Source organism: Myotis lucifugus, unplaced genomic scaffold, assembly GCF_000147115.1.
Source record: "Myotis lucifugus unplaced genomic scaffold, Myoluc2.0 scaffold_3, whole genome shotgun sequence".
Lineage (NCBI taxonomy): Eukaryota > Metazoa > Chordata > Mammalia > Chiroptera > Vespertilionidae > Myotis > Myotis lucifugus.
Window position 1 is genome coordinate 20,504,131 of NW_005871051.1, and position 20,909 is coordinate 20,525,039.

General features: G+C 40.1%; 1 protein-coding gene across 12 annotated transcripts in view; it reads right to left on the minus strand.

The window, feature by feature from the left end:
- Positions 1-20,909, minus strand: part of EPHA4 (EPH receptor A4) — a 136,541-nt gene that overhangs the window by 43,975 nt on the left and 71,657 nt on the right. For 11 of the 12 annotated variants that reach the window (XM_023761713.1, XM_023761722.1, XM_023761704.1 and 8 more), the window contains one exon: positions 16,811-17,149. In XM_023761713.1, the coding sequence (XP_023617481.1) occupies positions 16,811-17,149 (339 nt within the window). Of the gene's footprint in view, positions 1-4,374; positions 4,722-16,810; positions 17,150-20,909 lie in introns of those variants that run through there. The other variant, XM_023761741.1, reaches the window with a different exon arrangement.

Genomic DNA, 20,909 nt, shown 5'->3' on the forward strand with positions numbered 1-20,909 from the left:
ATTAAGTGATTCAAGAGTAAGACTACAAATCATTTAAATTACACTCTTACTTTAATTATTTTTCCTGAGAAATGGGTGGCAGTTTTAGATAAATCCTTTATAGGGAACTATTAACCACATCTATATAATAAAAGCCTAAGCGACCGTTATGGCGGAATGACTGGAACAACCAGTCTCTATGATGCGCATTGACCACCAGGGGACAGATGTTCAACGCAGGAGCTGCCCCCTGGTGGTCAGTATGCTCCCACAGACGGAGCTCCGCTCAGCCAGAAGCTGGGTTCACAGCTGGCAAGCACAGCTGCCACAATGGGAGCCTCTCCCAACTCTGCGGCAGCAGGCACAGTGGGCCAGGATAAGCACAACTGGCATGGTGCCCAGCCCCAATTCAGGCTCCTTCTTGCCCACCTGCCACTCGGTGCACTGCTACATCCTCCGAGGTGTCCCCAACTGTGAGAGGGCACAGGCTGGGCTGAGGGACACACCCCCCCCCCCCCGCACAAATTTCATGCACCAGGCCTCTAGTTTTAAATAATGTTCTTCGTAGCCATTAGGTTAAGTGTTTGCATCAGGAAGTTGAAGGTGTTGGGGCTGGCCTATGTAACTAACTGTCCAAAGATGTGAGTTCCATTCCCATAAAGACTGTTACCTGGGATGGAGCTCCTCAGGCAAGGACTACATTTCCCAGACCCTTAGCATGCAGGGCGGTTTATGTGAATGAGTTCTGGGCTATGGAATGTGGGTTGAAGAGATTAATTTCTTCTAGTCCTGATGCATAAACATAGCTCCCTTGGGACCCTCCATTCTCTTTAGCCCACAATCTGCCAGCTGCTGCCCAGTTCCATCGTGGAAGCCCCTCACTGACCCTCCCCTCAGCACCACTAACTGCATACAAGTTGATCAAGAAATACTTTCCTATTGCATTAACCTACTAACTGACATTGGGGTTACAAGGACCCATTCAAATAAAATGAAGCCCAGTCAGCAAAAAAGAAGTATGTTCCTATAGTGACATTTTCATATAATAAATAACTAAAACATGGTAGTATTGTGGCCTACAGAAGCTTGAGCTTCAGTTTAAAGCTGCCTGAATGGCCTTCAGGTTCCCTCTTAGAAACGCCAGCTCCTGGTCATTCACGGTGAGCATATATTCACACACTTGTGACACACTGGTGAGTGCTGCCCCTGAGGTTAGTAACGCAGGAGCCAACTGTACAGATTTGCAGGGACACAATCATAGCCACAGGTCTGCTAACATGAAGGACTGTAACAGAATCACACAACACTGGGTTGAAATATTGAGCCGAGCTTGTTTTAATGTTAAAGGGGAACAGACTGTGGGGTTCTCAAAATGGCTTGGTTGAGTTTTCTTTACAGAAGAGAGTTCACTTAGTCTTCATTGCACAGTTAACAGCTTACACAGTTGAAAATTTGGGCCATGTGAATCAGAGCTAAACAGAGAAGAATGAGCAAAAAGATGCTGTTGGCTTCCTCTGCAAGGCACTTTCACATCCTTAAAATTATTTAATCCTTGCAACTCTCTGAAGTAGTTATAATTATCATGTTTTATTTCATAACTGGAAATTCACAGAGCACAGAGCAATTAAATAATTTAACCAAAGCTATAGAATTCAGTTTTAAATTCAAGTCTGCTTGACTCAAAAGCATGTGATCCTCCTTCCATATATCACATGTCTATGATAAAACACATACTGAATTAGCACTTACTGAGTAACTATTGTGGTAAATACCTTGCATGGATTAGTTTATATAATCCTCACAAAAAAACCCACAAAACTATGAGGCAGATACTATTGTTATTTCCATTTTATAGATTAGGAAAATAAAGTATAGACAGTTTCCATAGTTTGTCCCAAGTTACAGCTTATAAGTGATGAATTCAAAAGTCAGGTCCTAGAGCCCACTTCTCAAGCACTAATCTATAAAAAGCCTCTAGTCTCTCCTCTCACTGGTAAGAAGTTAAGACTTGAATGTTAAAGGGCTTGTTCTCCCACAGCATCAACAGCAGCATCAGTAACAGAGCAATATGAGTCTGCAATGTGTTGGGTATCTATGTATATTCTTAGTTGCTGGAAACCTAGAGGTAAATTAGACATGTTCACTGATCACATCAGAACCACCTAAGAGCTAAAAAGGGAATCATCTAAAACTAAAAAAAATCAATTACAAAATAAAATAATAATATTTGGAGTTAGAGAAGAAGTAGAAAGCAATGAAAGGTAAGCAATGTTATATTCTTTGGCCCGAAGTTTGCCTTGCAATAATTTATTGGCTGTACACATGAACCTGATATTTCCTATGTGTATGTATTTCACACTAAAACTATTAAAAACAAATACAAATATTAACTAAGAATACTGAAGGTGAAGTATTCAAGTTATTTTAGAAAGACACCATAAAGACAAAATCTTTAGTTAACACCATAGGTAGATCTAAAGGTATCATGAATGATCTAAGTTTTTGTAAATTAAGGCTTGGGGGGCGACTAGTTAATCACTATGCTTGATACCCGAGTCATACAGTAACCCTTGCTCTCTGTAGTAAAGAAAATTCCTTACTTAAAGGACTGTTTTACTTCTTAAAATAGCTACTATCTTGAATTAGCATTGCTACATGTACAAGTGAGTGACAGTCCAGCTCAAAACCAAGACCCAAGTCCCCAGAATGAATTGGGAATGACTTAAGAAGCACCTGTGTCTCTGCTGCAGTTCAAGTGTGTCTTCTGTTTTGTCTGAGAGCTGCTTGTTTTACTTTCTATTTGCTTGCTAAGAAATTTGTTGGCAGATTCTGACAAGGAGAGCCCAGCACTTGCCAACAGAAACATGGCAGGACCCAGTGTGTATTTCCTGTTAAATAAGAATGCCGGTTCCAAGCAAACAGGAAAACAAGTCTTTCCTCTGGAAGGCAATTTATAAGAATTAGCCTGAGAAAGACAAGTGCTTCAAGATAAGAAAATGGATGGAGCAAAGCCAGCAACAACAGAAAAATGAAATAAACATAGGAAGAGGAATCGTCTCAATATGCCTCCGTATGTTGAAATCTATCTAGCATCGACTCTTAATTGAAATTATTTGGTAGGTGTCTTGATTAGACAGGGTGAAGATGTCTAGGCAAAGTGAGCCCCTGCATGATCAACAATGCCCTCCAAAATAATCTAGAATAAGGTTGGTGTAAAGGAAAGGTTCTCTTTAGCAGAAATATAGCACAGAGAGGAGAAAAGGATTTGCGGCTGTGAATTAAGGCTTCTGTTCCTCTAGCCGTCGACTCCACTGGAGAGCTTTAGGCATTCCAAATCTGGAAAATAAAGGCTGTGCTGTGGGCTTCAGGTTCTCTTTGTTACTCAGACAGCTGCTAATCGTCCTGCTGCGTGAGGAACCGTGAGACAATGCTGTAACATTTAGCTTTCTGACACCCAAAGCGTCTAGATCAGCCCCCAATTAAAGATGTATTAATCACATACACTAAAAGCCAGGATGATAGATGCACCCAGTAAATCTCTGCTCTTGCCTTTTACTTTCCACACTCAGGTTGCTTCATTTACAGGCAGAAATGCTTAAAAGCCTGCTCCAGAAATGGACCAATAAAAAACCTTGTTCATTACAATTTCCTCCCCCTAAAAAGCCTTTCAGAAAGAGGTAAGACATTGATCATGCCACTAAAAGAGCCTGTCTGCTTCAATAAATAGATCCAACGTGGCTGTTGTCATCTTTACTTTTTAACTGTGATAACTAATTCAAGTGTGGTTTTGCCACTTGCTACAGGGACACCCGGATCATTTGTGTCGTTTTATAAAATGCCATGAAATAATCCTAGGAAACTTGAGAGGGCAAAATATTACTAATACTAGTACACTACCAATAATCTCCTTCAAATTCAGCAAGTTACCCTCAAATCATGTCCCCAAGTGAGAGTGAATAAATGCTAACTTACTCTGGATTCACAGAACTGGAACAACCAAAGTTCCTTGAATTCCATGCTTTGAAATTCATGTTAATAAAAGAGTCTCAAAGTTAGTTTTTCACATTGGTCGCCATCTTACAAGGGCATTGAAAATAGCCTTATTAAATTCTTCATCAAAGAGCATATCACTCATAACTTATTCATAGCTATGACCTGGTAATCAACCCCAAAGCAAACAAAGAAAAAAATTTAAAAAATAAAAGCAGATAGCCTGACTGATATTATCATAGAAGCCCAGAATCCAATTTTCTTTTTCCCCCCTTATATATAGTTTTCATGGAAGGCATCTAATCACTATAACACAAAATGAAAAGAAAAACCTCAATCTACGATGCTTATGTAACCTCAGGAAAGCAGCATTAGCCATTCTAAGTTATTGAAAATCTTTTGAAATTAGATTTTAATTTTTTTATTTTATTTATGAGGCTAATGGAACCCATGAGAGACAAGTACAATATTTGCAAGGTGCCAGGTTGGTGCCAGCTCAAGGTGGTGAGTTCCTTGGCTTTCAATGGAGTCTGAGTATAACATGAATAACTCCTTCCATCACCGTCACAGTGATGGTCCACTGTCGTTTTCCAAGTTGAAAGACTAGGAAGTCAATTAGTGTCACTTATGATGTGAACACCTGTCGACTAAGACCTGGACCAAGACCAAGTCCATTACCATAGCCACTCAGTGGCTGCCAGATGGTCGGGCCTTGGACCACTTATGATGGAGTCCAGATTCAAGGAGGTGACCTAAAGACAGAAAGGTCCAGAGTCCCATTAGTCATCTCCTGAGCCATCCAATTTCCCATCACATATACAGTTGGAACGGGATACCTACTTTTCCTAATGGTTGTTTAAAAGAACCACATCAGTGGCTCAAAAAAAGTTGTGGTATACATAAATTGATCATATAAGCTCCTTAACTTGTAAGCATTTTCACCAGCTGTTAATATTTTTATCTCTGAAACTACATTTTAGTAATTCATCTTTGTTTTTTTCTTATTTCATTTTGAAATGCATAGAGAGAATAGAGGGGGGGATAGAAATAAAAAAAAATACCTGACAAAGCATAAAGGGCATAAAATTATAGGCTGCAGATGATCACCCACAGGGTGAGATAGGCAGAGGGAGCATTCCAATATAATTTTAGTTGCAAATCTGTGTGTTCTTTACAACTCAGAATTTTTCCCAGTTCAAATGTTGTTTGGCTTAAAGAACAAAGGCTAAATGCTGAGAAGTGATGACCATGGATGTTAAGTAGAATGTTGCAAGTGAGAGAGATAAAGAGATAGATAGAGATAGAGATGAGAGAGAGAGAGAGAGAGAGAGAGAGAGAGAGAGAGAGAGGAGGCCATTGTGGGGAAGCATTAAGACTCTCCATTTTAATCCATTTGGTTTCACTGCATAGAAGTCTGCGAAAGTTCTGAACACAAGGTATCAAAATATTTAGGGGAAAATATCCAGGAACCATAGAATGCTGAGAAGCTGGTTTTTAGTACTACCTAAGGAAGCCTTCATTTTATTTGTAGCCAATTATTTCCTGTCCAGTTTCTTGCTTGCTATGTAGACAAGCACAAAGAAGTGACTGGTAAGTAGAGAGAAGAGATTCAGAGACCTTTGGGTTAAATTACAACCAGCACATTTTGAAAATGCTTCATATACAAATGGTCACCACATGCTATGCTCTCAAAAACGTGGCCATGAAATGATACTCTTGCGAGCCTCCTATTTGAAACTCTATCTTTTTGGCAATTCTCTTAAAGCTATGACAGAGGTTAAGAGAAGGAGCATAATTTATGAGAAGGAATTTTAAGCTTGGGAATCTGCAACCATAGGATTAATTTAAAAAAAAATTGGGGGTATCAGCCAGATACATGAATTGTATGTGCCAGATAGTTTAAACTCCTACAGGCATTATGAGACCAAGGCTGAAACACCAGAGCTATTAAATTTTAAAATAGTATTAAGGCCAATAGATGTCTCCAACTGGATTTGTGCTTGAGAATTCAAGATGACTTTCATAGTCCTGAAGAATAACAAAGAATGTATTAGGAAAGTAGTAACTTTTTAGGACTTGAAAAGAAATTTTTTTTTAACTAGAAGGTTCACAGCATCTCACTGGGACCTTTCTTTAACACAACTTGTTGAAGTGTGAAATTCAGTATTATTGGCTCCACCCAGGAGTCAATCTGTAAATACTGGAAGGACTTCATTAGAACAACATTTCACTTAGAAATAGCCCCCTAGTATGATCTCCAAGAAGGACATTGGAGCAGGGCTTCAGCACACAATGGGCAGTTTTATGGGAGGATTCAGTGTGTGTTCTGAAACAAAAAGAGGTGGGGAGAAGGAGAAAAAGCCACCACTCAAAGAATATGTACAATTAAAGTCATACCCTTGAAGTTAACAATGAGATTTAAAGGTCTTCGCATCTACCATTTTTCCTAAACAATATACTTTTTGTTACATAAAGATTCCTTAACTATATTATCAGCCTCTTAAAGCCACATGTGAATTAGCTGACTACTCAGCATTGGTGTCTGTAATAAGGTCTGTGAAAATAATGTGTGTTTATTTTATTTTTTTTCCATCACCATTTATTCCCCCCTATATCCTATCCACCTCCATCCACCCCCACCCTGCAATCGCCACACTGTTTGGGTGTCCGTGAATTCTTTTTCTTTTTTATTTCTTTTTTGCTCAATCCCTCCACCTGCCAATCCCCCCTCACCCCCCACCAGAGTTGTCTGCTCGCTCTCTATCTAACAAGCAAAATAGAAACAGACCCAATGTGTGGTTTTTAAATTCTATGGCCACTGTTCCTGGTTAGAAAAAGATACTCTCACTTTTCACAAGGGAGATATTTGGCTCTATTCGATTCCTTGCTTTCAATGTTAAACAAAGAAACAAGAATCCCAATTACATGCTGTAATCACAATTCTGCTCCTATTTTAAATGGGGGGAAATAAAATGATGTTAGCTCTAAGAATCCCCAAGCTTCCAAAAGCATCCTCCTAGAAGTTTCCTAAAATCACACTCTCCTGGAGGACCAGGACCAGATTCAGGGGAATCCCACACAAGGAGGGGCTCCACCAGCAACTCTCAGGGTTTTCTGCAAATATCAGATTTTAAAAAGTCCCTGATTATCTTAGAGAGTGGAAGGAACACTTAATTAAGCTCTCAGTCTGTTGCATATTCAAAATCAGAGTCTGTTTGTATGTTGTGACCCTGACTTTGATAAAGGAACGTGGAGGAAGCTCTGTGCTCATCTACCTTCACACTTACTATGCTCAAAATAAACACTTATTATGCTAAAAAAAAATAGGGTTGATTCAGGAGGCAGATTTACAGCTTGCAGTATGTTATCTAGACAATACCAACTCTCCAGGGAGGCATTGTGATCTTGCCCCTTTCAGTGTTTGTTCTAATGGATGGACCTTGTCCAAGCTTGTTATGCACAATGAGCCTGTTGGTGGCAGATCCCTATTTAGCACCCACCGAGAAGCTACAGTGACAGATGTAAGTCTTCTTTGTATGCTCTAGTCACTGACAAAAGTTTCCTAGAGAAGATGTTTTTAATAATCTATCCACAACCTTTTTGACAGTGAGGACCAGACTGCCTGAGAAACGCACGTACATAGATGGTCATTTGGAAGACACCAGGCAAAAGGGAGCAGTCCACCCTTCCTCTTCTTCTGTCCCCCTCTCCTTCCAAGAGTGAGAGCAAAATAGAACAAATATTTCAAATCCCTGCCACTTCACCCATAAGATAATTTAAATAGATTGTGTTTTAGAACGGAGTCCTTGTGCTTTGTTATAACAACAACAAAAGATCCTTCAGGAATGCCACAGTAAAGTTCATTAGGGCCGACTGACCCGTTTATCAGAATAGAGAAAGAGGGAATTGAATACAAGATATGGTTCTTCCGTGATCGGCAGACATTTTGCTGACTGTCCAGCACTCTGGGCACTGACCTTCATGGGTGGGACCAAATCATTAGTGAGATTTCCCAGTGAAAGCCACAGTGTTCACTAGGCATGAGATGATGTCTGCCATCATCTCTCTTTTTTCTGTTATTTCAGTTTTGAGACAGCCTATGAAATCTTTTTCATTCTTCTGGCAAAGACAGTAATGAAAAAGGTACGTGTGTGTGTGTGTGTGTGTGTGTGTGTGTGTGTGTGTGTGTGTGTGTGGCAAAAGGTAGATACTGGGGAAAGCCATTTAAAAAGAGATATTTTAAATGCTGATGGATAGAGCTAAACCTTACTTATCTTGACAGATTAAAATGTAAAACCTAAAAAACAAAACCAAAAAAAAAAAAAAAGAACACACAAGTCTTTACCTAAATACAATATGTGGGATGCTCCCTTATGGGGCAACCCACATGAAAACATGAATGCTGAAATTCAGAGAAAGCTCTGTATATCGGGATGACATGGACAAGAATCTTAATTAGTTCCTGTAGATTTCAGATCTCTCAATGCAGGATTAGTCCTGCAGCATGGCTCTTGGTTTTCCTGGTGTTTCAAGGAAAAAACTCTTTAAAGACATCAGTAGGGGGTTAATGGAAGCTTTGATAAAGTTTCTCTGGATCTTTTTATTGATGCTCCATTGTGAACTGGAGGCCAGAGTCTCCTCTGACTCCTCAGAGGAGACAGTAATTAATTTAGCCCGTTGGAGCGACAGCTAGACAATTCAGAAGCCCATCTAAAATCTTTGCTCGCCCTGCCCTGTTCATTTCTCGTCTCAGTTGGGCACTGCTTTTTTCAAATCCCTTGATGGCTTCCCCAGAGGGTGTAAAAGTTGGCAGTAGCATTCGAAGTAACAAGCACAACTCAGAAATAAAACGCAAATCAGAATAAGACTGTCAAGTGTTTAGAGTGAATGCTGCTGAATGAATTTTCCTTCTCACAAATGAACCTATGTGCCTGTTTCTGTAGGAGGGAAGGAGAAGGAGTCAGGAAAAATAGAGTTCTCAGTCCTGGGTGTATAAATACAACTTTCATTTTTCTACAGTGAAATATTCTCATCTTAAAAAGAAATGCAACCCATTTTTTATTCATATGCAATCATTACCACTAGGTTCTATAGACATTTGTCTATGCTGCTCAGTCAACCTTGAAGCTGGATAATTTAGAAGGTTCTTTTGGAAGGCTTTGATTTATTTCTCCTTACCAGGATGTGTAGTACCCACCCTGAATACAAATTCACGAATCCTGGTGCCACACACCAGAAGCCTGTATCATTGTATATGAACAAGTTTACAGTATTCTTAATTATTATCATAATGAGTGAGTCTGCATAATAATGAGGGGGTAGTAACAATATTCCATGAACATAAAATTGGTTTATGTATAAAGTTAGAATCAAGAGACTACTCCCTTTAAAAAATTGAACATGTTTTTAAAATGTACATTTCCTAGGCATGTTGAACAACATGAGGAGAACCTTGGCTGGATCAGAGTTTTCAATGGGAACATCCACAGGCTGGCTTCTCTGAAGCCATTGTGTGTTTATTCAGGCACAGAAAGGACTTTCAAACCAGCTTCTACTTTAGAGACTTGTCCCAACAATGACATACTAACTACAGTTGGCCCTTGAACAATGTGGGGAAGCTTAGGGGCACTGAGCTCTCCCCTGCAATAAAAAATCCAGTTGTAACTTTTGACTTCCCATAAGTAACTAAGAGCCTACTATTTATTGGAAGTCTTAGCAATAACATAAATAGTCGATTAACATATATTTTGTATGTTATTCGTATTAAATGCTATATTTTTACAATAAATTAAGCTAGAAAAAAGAAAATGTTATTAAGAAAATCATAAGAAGCCCCAACCGGTTTGGCTCAGTGGATAGAGCATCGGCCTGCGGACTCAGGGGTCCCGGGTTCGATTCCGGTCAAGGGCATATACCTTGGTTGCGGGCACATACCCAGTGGGGAGTGTGCGGGAGGCAGCTGATCGATGTTTCTCTCTCATCGATGTTTCTAACTCTCTATCCCTCTCTGTTCCTCTCTGTAAAAAATCAATAAAATATATTTAAAAAAAAGAAAATCATAAGAGAAAATATCTCTACAGTATTTACTGAAAAAACAAAAACAAAAACCCTCATAAGTGGACCTATGCAGTTGAAGCCTGTGTTGTTGGAAAGTCAGCTGTTCTGAGGATGTGCAAACAACTTTTCAACAAACCTCCTCAAAGCAATTGCTGTATGATTTGTTTGAAAGATTTTAAAATGTCTTTGGAAAGATTTCTGACTTACAGATTTCACTAGTTTCATCATGTGTTTTGCCTTTAAATTTCTTAGAAGAAAAAAATAACATGATTCACTTGAGATCAAAGGCAAACCAGAAATCATCTTGGTAAGGAGACATGGGAAAGAGCAGCACATATTATTACTTAAAAAGAAAATTGCTGCCAACATGTAGGAACCATACAACAGTGAGTGCTAAGAATGCACGTTTGCAAGAGAATCAGAACACTGCCTCCTGAGGCTACTCAAGCATGCTCCACAGTGTGCACTTAACCCAAGCGTCACTGGGAAAAGATGTGCCGTGCAAGAAAGCAAAGGCGTATTGAAAACCTAATTATTTTTGTGAAATCTTGTTCATATCTTCAAAGCCTCTAAAATAGAAGGGGTCTTACCAAATATCAAAACTGTGTCAACTGTGAGATTAAGCTAAATGTTGGTCTACCATACCCTTTGCTGAGCTGGTTCCAACAAATGATACTAACATTTCACCATCTTTTCTTTTAAAAAAAATTTTTTTATTGATTTTTAGAGAGAAGAAAGGAGGAGAGAAAGAGAGAAAAGAGAGAGAGAGAGAGAGAGAGAGAGAGAGAGAGAAACATTGATGCAAGTGAAAGAACATCGATCAGCTGCCTCCTGCATAACCCCTACCCAGGATAGAGCTTGCAATGCTGGGCATGTGCCCTGATTGGGAATCAAACAGGCAACCTTATGGTGCAGGGAATGACACCCAGCCAACTGAGCCACACCAGCAAGGGCATCACCATCTTTTCAACCTCCTTTCTCACTGTCCCTCTTTCTTGTTTAGTATTCCAGAGCAGGGTCAGGGATGGTTAATACAGGGTGTGGCAAAAGTAGGTTTATAGTTGTGAGTAGGAAAAACACAGTGTTCATTCTTGTATTACTAATTATTGATCATTGTATTATTTTCTGTACAATCAGCTGTAAACCCACTTTAGCCCCACCCTGTCTGTTCCCTGCGAAGGCCACTCACTCTCTTGAAGTTACTCAAGTCTGCGGTTGTCCTGTAAAAGCAGCCTTAGACAACACAAATTAGTGGGCTTTGTTCCAATAAAACTTTATGGATACTGAAATTAGAATTTTATATAATTGCAAAATGTCACAAAATGTTCCTCTTCCTTTGATTATTTTCAACATGTTGGAAATAGACAAACCATTCTTAGTGAGTTGCACAACACCAGGTGGAGTATCAAGATTTGGCCTCTGAGTCATAGTTTGCCAACCCCACTCTAGGGCACTAACAGAAACTGGAGATTTGTGCCTCAAAAATATCAACAGAGCTTCCCCCCCCCTTCTTTTTCAAGCTTACAGAAAAGCCTTGGTCCTGGCCACAGCTCATTTGGGTTTAATATCCCATTTCCATTCTCAAGATCACCAGGATGTCTCTGTTTGTTGTGATCTCAAACCACACTTACGGCCCACACAAGCAGTGTCCCTCAGAACCATTACAGTCTGACTTTGTGCTCCAATGCCTTTCAAATCAGGCCAAACTGGACTTCCTGGCATCTTTCATGTTCCTTTCTACCCTTAGGCATAATTACGCAATAGTCCCCCCTTACCCAGGGCCACCATGCCTAGAGCACATTACCTAACTGGTTGCTCTAAGATGCTTCCTTTTCTCCCACCATCTCCTGGAAGCTTTCCTGTTACTATCTGGAAGGCAGGTAGCAATTATACCCAGTAGGGATGAGAATTCCCACTGTTCTCCATTATCTCACTCAAATAACATAATAGGTCTAATTAAAAGGTGGCAGAGAAGGAGAGAATGGGAACTTACCAGTTGAGCAATAAAAGACAGTATGCCTCTTGTACTTAGTTATTTTCTTTTCTTTACTCATTATTTTGGTTACATTAAATTTCTCACTCCTCGACAGAGTTCACTGATTGTTATTACTGTAAATAAATGTGTTAACCAACAAACATCTACTATGTGTGGTGCCGGCGTCACCAGGAGGTGTTTTGCCACTTGATTGTTGGTGTGGCGTTTCCTGGTAGTTTTTAAAAATTGTCTTCCTAGAGAACAAGGCCAGTCTAACAAGCAGCACCAGTTCATCCAAGGGCAAAGCAATTGGGATTCTCCACAAGAGGCCCCAAAGGGCCTTCTCTAACTACCTATCCTCTGAGAATAATGTGAGAACATGAGGTCCCCAGCCCAGAGCAACGGGAACAAGCTAAGACAGGTTGACTATAGAACCCTTATAAGGGGGCACTGCTATGAAGTCACAAGTTCTGCTTTTCAAACATGGCACCAGAGCAGAGTTTCTAAGTCTTGCCACTACAGGAATTTTGAATAATTATTTATTGTAGAGGCAGTCCTGTGCATTTTAGGATGTTTAGCAGAATCCCTGGCCTTTACCCACTAGATGCAATAGCACATGCCCTGCTCCCAATTGGGACAACCAGAAATGTCCCCAGACATTGCCCAATGTCTGAGAGGGGCCTGGAATAGCTATAGTGGGGGTACAACTAGCTTACTGTTTGGCCCTTCGAAGTAAATACTTTGTCTGGCAAGGTGGGGCTTAAAGGGTGAAGGGAAGGCAGGATTCAGATGTATTCTGATAATTCTGCTGAAGCATTTTTGGAATTTTTCCCACTCTTGGAATTGCCTTTAGAGCCAGTTTCTGAACGTCAGAGAGAAATAAGCCCCCCTTCTTCATGCTCATAGCTCATGTCTATGTCCTTGGAATCACAGCATTTTAGGATTGGAAAAGATCTTAGAGATCAGCTAGATTCAAATAATTATATAATCCATCAACTATCTGAACTCCTGCGAACTCAGAGTTTTCAAGATGTTTGTCACTAGGACACCACAGCTGTGCTGAAGAGAGATTAGCAGATGTATTTCACTGTGAGATATCTGGAACAGTGTCACATGCAAAATAAAACTCAAAAATCACTGCCCTTGAGCACAATTTGGGATTAGTATAGATTATCAGCCATAGGATTTCCACAAGGATTTAAAATAACACAACCTAGAGAATGGTCCAGCCCCATAGCTGGAAGGCAGATGAGGGGGTCTGGGGGTGCACAGTAAAACCAGGCTCACTGATATTAAGATCTGCTGGCAGCCATGACAGCATTTTTAGTAAAAATATTCACAGTTCTGTTGCTCGGCCAGGAAAACCTTATTTTATTTATACAGCATTTCTCTCTCCTAGTGACACATGCTGTATTTATTTGCCTGAGATGGTCCACTTAAGTAAAAGTAAACCAAAGGAAAGCCATCTAGAAAACAAATCACCCAGCAGTCTGCTTATCCATTTTTCATAAACATCAGAGCCATCTCCTTCTAAACAAAAGGCAGAGCAGTTGCCAGAGGACAGAAAGTGAAGAAAGGGAAATAAGAGTTTGCAAGGGGAATCTCACTCTGTCTCTCTTGGTCGTTAATGTTGAAAAGCATTCTAAGGAGAACGTCCATTACCTTGTTTTTGTACGGGCAACTTCAGTTGGAGCTCTCACCCACCACCCTCTCCCCACCTCTTCCTCACTGGTCCTGGCATAGAGGTGGGAGTGGGGGTGACTTATCTCATGAAGAGAATTTGGGAGAAAAACTCTGTCTTAGCTCCACCCACTCTGCTCTCTCAAACCTGCCTAACTGCACAGAGTGACCATTTGGGCAAACTTAGGGGTGCAAGCTTTATATGGAAGGGAGCCTACAATTGGCCAGCTGGGCTAGAGTGTCTGGGGGTGACACTGGGTAAGTGTTACTAGAGCTAGCTAGCCCTTTTGACCACAGATATAAAGCTGACATTCTTCCATCAGTTGATCAGCAACAAAGCTGACATTCTGAGTTCCCTTTGTCTTGTCTTCTGGGTCAATTGGGTTTGAACTCAGGAGGGGAGGGAAAGGTGTCAATAGCCCCTAAGACACCACAGTAAAATGTAGGTTAGAATGATTAGAGTGATTTAAATAGCCATGTGAGAAGACCAGCCCATTCACACCACATTCTACAACTAAAGGATCAAAGCCCAGTTACAGCTACACCTCCTCGTCCAGTCTGCTCTCACAAATGGGGAGAATGCCAAGCAGAATATATGAGTGCCATTAATTATGTAATAATTTAAAAAGAAGGGAGCTCTCCCTGGTTTCAAGTGTCACTGGCTCTGACATTAGCTTGGATGAGTCATTCCACCTTCATGGAGCTGTTCATCTGTGGTCTCAGAGGTGGTGATGATAAAACCAGGAATTCTAGGTTTTGTGTTTGTTCTTAAATATGTTACTGATGAGAGAAAGAACCCTGTGAAAACTGAGCAAAAATGAGAGCCATAAAACTTTGTGGCCTCCAGGTTGTAAATGCTAATATTCATTGATTCTGTGTATTCCTCATAGAGTGAGACATCATTGCCCATAAAGGTTCCTTAGGAATTTAATTTAATGAAATAATAGAAACGGTTACAATTAGAATACAATTGTGTATGTGCAAATATGCTTAGGAGAGCTTTGATAGCATTTGTGGCTGCTACATTTACCCAAATTTTGGCCTACATTATTAATTTGCCCTACTATGAAGAAAGGGTTTGTTAATCAAAGATAAACTACCCCAATGATTTTGAATTAGTGAGCTCCAAATTACGGTAGGATAATGAGGCAGGGCTGTGCACATATACGACGCGGCTAAGCAAAAGCTTTCTGGCTGGCCACATAGGAGGTCTCCTTATTGAAAGATTTATTTTTAATTTTGAACAGCTTCCCAGCATCACCCTTCATGAAAATTAAAATAAGGAGCTGGAATTTTGTCCTATTCAGCAAACCTCCTGCCAGGACTGCTCACCATGGCGGAGAAAACAACCTCACTGTGTCAGAGGAATTCCCTGTCCACCTTTCTCCTAGATCTAAAAGAATTACACCTACATTTTTAGTCCAACTTAGACTGTTTTTTTTCCTTGTTGTAGAGGGAGGATCTTTAGCCTGTCTTCTTCCCATTCCTTGCCCCTTCTGGCCTGGCGGGGGTTGACATAATCCTTTGGCTTGAATCCTTAGGTGTACAGAAAGTCATAGACGTCTCCCCACAAAGTCTGTGGGAGCCAAGCCTGTCCTCAGCACATCTCCCAGAGGCTGTTCTCTGCCAAAGAGAATGACTTCACCTGTACACTAAGGCCTCAAAGTCTCCATTCCTAGTTCTAATTCAGTGAAGAACACGAAGCGGTGATGTGTTTTGAGGAAAGCTGGAAAGGTGCTTCAGGCTGAACATAAGGATATCGATTGGCTCACAAATCAGACTCTCCAGGGTGTGCAAAGATCACTCTGTACCTCGTTGGCTCCTTCTAACTCAGACACACCAGTGACACCAATGCATTTCCCAGGATCAACATGCGGCATTTCCAGGGCATTCTCCCAGAAAGAGCACTAATCAAAGACTGGACATCACACACAGAGTGCTTGTGATGCCATCAGAACCTCCTAAATCATTCTAGTCTTTATAGAAAAACAAAACCAATGACCACTAATAGCGTTCACAACCTGGAAGTGCAGAAATTAAAGACAAAAGCATCACCAGATGATCAGTTCATACCACATATTTTAAAAGACCAGCCACCTTTGTGTCGCCGAAGCTGCCTTTGGGGAAGATGTGCCTTTCTAGCTCCAGTTCAAAATCTCCCCCAAGTCTTAACTTTTTATTTATTCTAGAGAGTTCAGGGGAAAGTGGAAAAATAATGGCTTTGGATCGGGACACTGGAATACTTCTCACTAGAGATCAATTAGTACAGACATATTTTACCTAACTATTGAGTGCACTTACTGAAACATGCATTTAAGAGAAAAGTGCAGGAAGAGGTGATAGGATTGTGGGCAATTTATAATGCTTTGCCAGCAAAGTTTGTTGTTCTTAAGAGCCTCACTAAAGGATAAACTATAGTTTTTTTTCCTCCTGCTCCCTTTAACTCTCCAGAAATAAGTAACAGGGAGCCGGCAATGGAAAACATGTGGCGGAAATCCAGAATGGAAAATTAGCATGAGGATGCGTGGAAACTTCTTCAGGGGAGGAATGGGGATGAGTAGGTCAGGGACTGGAGTCTAGAATTCTAGATTCTACTTTGCATTTTTAAAAACCTGATATTTAAGATTTTACAATAGTTCTGCAATTCATGCAGCAGTAACTCAGCATGAATAGAAAATATAAATATACTACAGCAAATATAAATGTACCAATGCAGATTAGTAAAAATCAATCTTATAATCCTAAATAATCTGTAAATGCTCTAATGTCCAACCATGGACCTTGTGATTAAAATGGCCAGCCCAAATCCCTTAAAAGAGCAGTCTAGCATGGAGTGACCCAGCTCACTAGACTGTTATCTGGTTTCAATCACTGTCTTGGTCTTCATTTAATCTCCTCCTCCTAGTACAGGGTGTGTGATGCAGTTAATGTCCAAAAATTTATTTATTGAATGAATAAATGTTCATCTAAGAGTCTTTTGTATTATAACACAGTTCACAGGTTTATAATTAGGTCCATGTAGTTTTACTTTAATTTTGGAACTTTAATATCATTCATGGATATCAACACAAACCCCTTCTCTATAATGAGCACATTTAGATCATTTAATAAAGTGGATCCACTTCCTACCTGCTTGGTTGGTTGTCACGGTGACAGACACTGACTGATCCGGACTAGGGTTATACTTGGACACTCCATTCACCGCCCAGATTTCAAATGTGTAATTGGTATGAGCCAGGAGGTCAGTGATGGAGACTTTGGTGGTCTTCAGGCCATTCTGCTGTGGGGTGTAGTGGACCCCACTGCCACAGGGTCGGCACTTGCTAGAATCACCAGCTCCACACTTCTTGCACACCACATTGTAGGAAATGTCCTGGCGGCCACCTGTGTTCTGAGGACTGCTCCATTCCAAGTTCACTGAAGTCTCATTGACATTTGAAATCAAGTTTAGGGGTGCAGAAGGTGGGCCTGGAGAAAGAGAAAAAAAACATACCATCATACCAAGAACTGTAAGGATCCTTTTGGAATCTCTCAGTTTCTATTGTTCTCTGCAACTTCAAGAGGTAGATGGGCCTATTTGGCAAATAATGCAAAAAGGAAATCGAGTTAGCAAAAAGATCTTTTAAAATAAAAATAGAATAGAAAACTGTAGGTGTGAGTGTCATTTTCATTTGTGTGCAAACAAATGTGGCAATACCTGCCACTCTGAGATGTAAGGCCACTCTACATCAAATGAGCTCCAAGTCCAGGCTTCCCCTCTGAAGTGGCAGGAAAATATCACAACTTATCCAGTCTTGATCTTATCATCTGAAAAATGGGTATACAAATGCAATTCTAGTTCCCAGAGTTATTGTGGGACTCTGCTAAATTAAAAGATATATACCACTTCTGAAGATAAATGGTGATTCCTAAGTTGAGTGTGTCATCAATATAGAGGAAGATTAAATTGTTTATTGGGTAATTACTTGGAACCGGTTTAACCTGGTTGCAAAGATGTTGAAGGAAGGTCCTGTTGCTGAAACATCCCAGCTTTAGGCAGATATTGTACAAAGGCAACCAACCACACGTTCAGCCCTTGAACTGACCAAGGCTGCCTAGGCTTTGCTTTTATGAAAACATTAGTACCTGTTTACACCAATGGAAAGAAATCAAAAAATGATGTTTGCATTTATGAAAAAAATGGTGAAAATTGTGTTTTGCATTTGTTTTGCAGCAAGCTGTTATAGAAGCAGCGTGCACCCTGCATGCCAACCTCCTTTCCCAGGAACTCAGCATTAAAGCATCAAGCTGCCTTAGCTTTGAACTGTGTCTGTCAGCATCTGTGCTTTATCTCGATTTACTTTGTGCATCCCTTAGCAAGATGTGCCTTAAGGTAGTGGGCCATTTCAGCTTAAGAAAGGTTTCGCAGAAACTCTCAACTTTCAGATAGTGGGGTGGGGAGGGGGGGAGAGGGACCTGTACTCATTCCAATGGACATGCAAGAGTTTCTGAAATATGAATGGTGGTAGTGGAATAGAACAACTGATCCCAACAGATAGTGGTGGTTTAACAACAATCTACACTAATAAAAGAGAAAGATGCAAATTGACCATATTTTGTAATGCCCACCAGCCAATCAGGAGTGAGTATGCAAATTAATCCAACAAAGATGGTGGGTTAATTTGCATACACAGGCACTGCCCCAGCTGCTCAGGGCCTCTGGGCAGTGTGGGAAGGCAGAAAGAAGGCTCTGGCCAGAGAGAAGGCGGTGCCAGCAGCCAGGGTAAGGAAGGCCCATTCTTGCACAAATCTTCATGCATCAGGCCTCTAGTAATAATAGATAAGACTATAGAACAATGATGACTCTCTTGCTGTAGATTAGTTTTTACAGGCTAAGAAGTTACCACACAAAAGAATTCAAGAAGAAAAATAAGTGTGGGAGACATGAGAGGTAATTTTCCTGGTCTCTGCTGGTTCCAAATGTTTAAAAGACATCTCCACACTCTAATCAAAAATATTTATTCAATGTGAGAATCAGCAAGCCCTCTCTTTCCCTTCTCCTTTCACGTTGTGATCCTCTAAGAAAAGAGCCAAAAGTGGGTTTTAATGAAAGTTTGGGATTTCTTGCTCACTGTACCTATTCTACTTCTATTTTGTCTGTAATGACTGCTTTGAGGAAAGTTACCTGGATGCCTGTGTGAAGTCAGGAGAAGTGTTATCTCATGGACCACAATAGAATGTACTGTTCCAAAGTAGCCTCTGAGAGAGAGTTGCATGTAATCTACATACAAGGGGTTATATTCAGTACTATTCAGCTAATGGTGATGAAGACCAAAAGAATTTTGGTGATAATACTGAATAAGGCCAATTTTCTCTCCTCTTCTCTTTGTACAGCTTAATTGAAGACTTTATTTTAACAAGGTAAGTGTGCCTTCCCAATGTCCCCTTGAGATTAATTATGATGTCTTCTGCTCCCTTGCCTGACCTGTGAACCTTACAGGGAAAACAATGTTGAAAAATTTGTGTTAAAGGTGAGATTACCCCACAGAAATTTCCAGAAATAAAATACCAGTGTTCTTTTTGTTTACATTTTCATTTGTATTAAGGGTCCTTTGGAAAATAACAAGGTCAAATAAATGGTTTCTGAATAAACGAATAGAGCTCTTTAAAATCACAGACTCCTAGAGCCAGATAGGATGGTAAAGATCATTTGGTCAAACAGCTTCATTTTAAAGATGAGGAAATTGAGATCCAGGAAGTGAACCTGATAATATGGAAAGCTTGTGCAATCTAATTAGTGGCAGAATCTAACATCCATAAGTACTAACTCCACTTTGGGGTTATTTCCACTCTACCATATGGCCCCCATTTAAGGTATAAGAACAACAAAATCAGCAGTTTCAACCAAAGTTTGAAATGTAAAGGTAGGAAGAGGGAGTGTGTATCATCAGTCCTGTTCAGGTTCTGTAGAAGCTTGCCACCATGGTGAAATCCTTACTCGTTTGCATCTGAAGCTGACCACAGCTTGGTTTATAAAATAGGTCAGCCACTGGTTCTCATTGTGCTGCAAGGTTCTAGGGTTAAATGAGAGTGACTCTCAAATCCATGCCAAGGTTCCTGGTCCACTTTCACATGGGAAAATGTGACACAATGAATCAAACACCACAGAAGCAAAAAGTCAGTAATTAGTATGTAGGATGGGGCATGGCAGTGTCTAAACAGAGAAGAAATAGAGCAGAAAACTAAATGGTCACAGGCCTTAGAGATATAACACAGTCACGTGGAAAAAAAATGCTTCAGGATTTCTAATTGGAGGGCTGGCAGGAAAACCAGTAGTAGCCAGCCCAGAACAACCTTCTTCCTTTGGGAAGAAGATTTGTGTAGATGCTCAAGGAAAGAAGGAAAATTAGGCCAATTCAAGTTCAATGTTGTCTCCGTGAATGGTCTGGTGAATGGTACTGAACACGGTTTATGTTTTGCTGCCATATGGAATGATGGTTTGATGAGCATAGTTGCAGCTTAGAAATTAGACTACAACACAGAATTGAGGCAGGAGGAAGGGGATATAGAAATGTCTACCCAATATGATTATAACATTGGCCTGCACAGGAACCAGGAAAGAAAGAATGCCTTATAAATTAAAATCATAATGGTGGTTATATTTTTTGTGGGATTGTTTTTTCTTTCTTTCTTCCTTTCTTTCTTTCTTTCTTTCTTTCTTTCTTTCTTTCTTTCTTTCTTTCTTTCTTTCTTTATTTTACCTTTTGCATTTAAATGATAATAACATATGAAGTGTGTTTCTATTTAAAGGAGGGGTCATCTCTTCTTCAGAAAAGAAAGAATTCTCCTCTCAAGACATAAGAAAAATATAGTCAAAAGCCAATACTTAGCAGCACCTTAAAACAATCACCTGTAGAGATGGCTAAAAAGAAAAGGAAACAGGCCTTCTAAGTTACATGAATTCTCTGAGTAAATACAAATGATCCAGAAAGAAAAAATCTTAACTTTTAGATTATCTTCCCTTTTGTTCAGGTGAGTATTGTATCTGGATATTTAGGAACAATTATATTTCTGAAAGGTAACTGACTTTCTCATCAGAAATATATCCATTGGCAAATAAGTTTCCAATTACAAATACAAGATGTATCACAGAGAAGAATAAAGGTGGCATTTGTTTTAATTTTCTAGTCTTAATATTGACATCATGTCCACTGAGCAGACACCAGCATCAGGCAGCTTGTGGGTGATT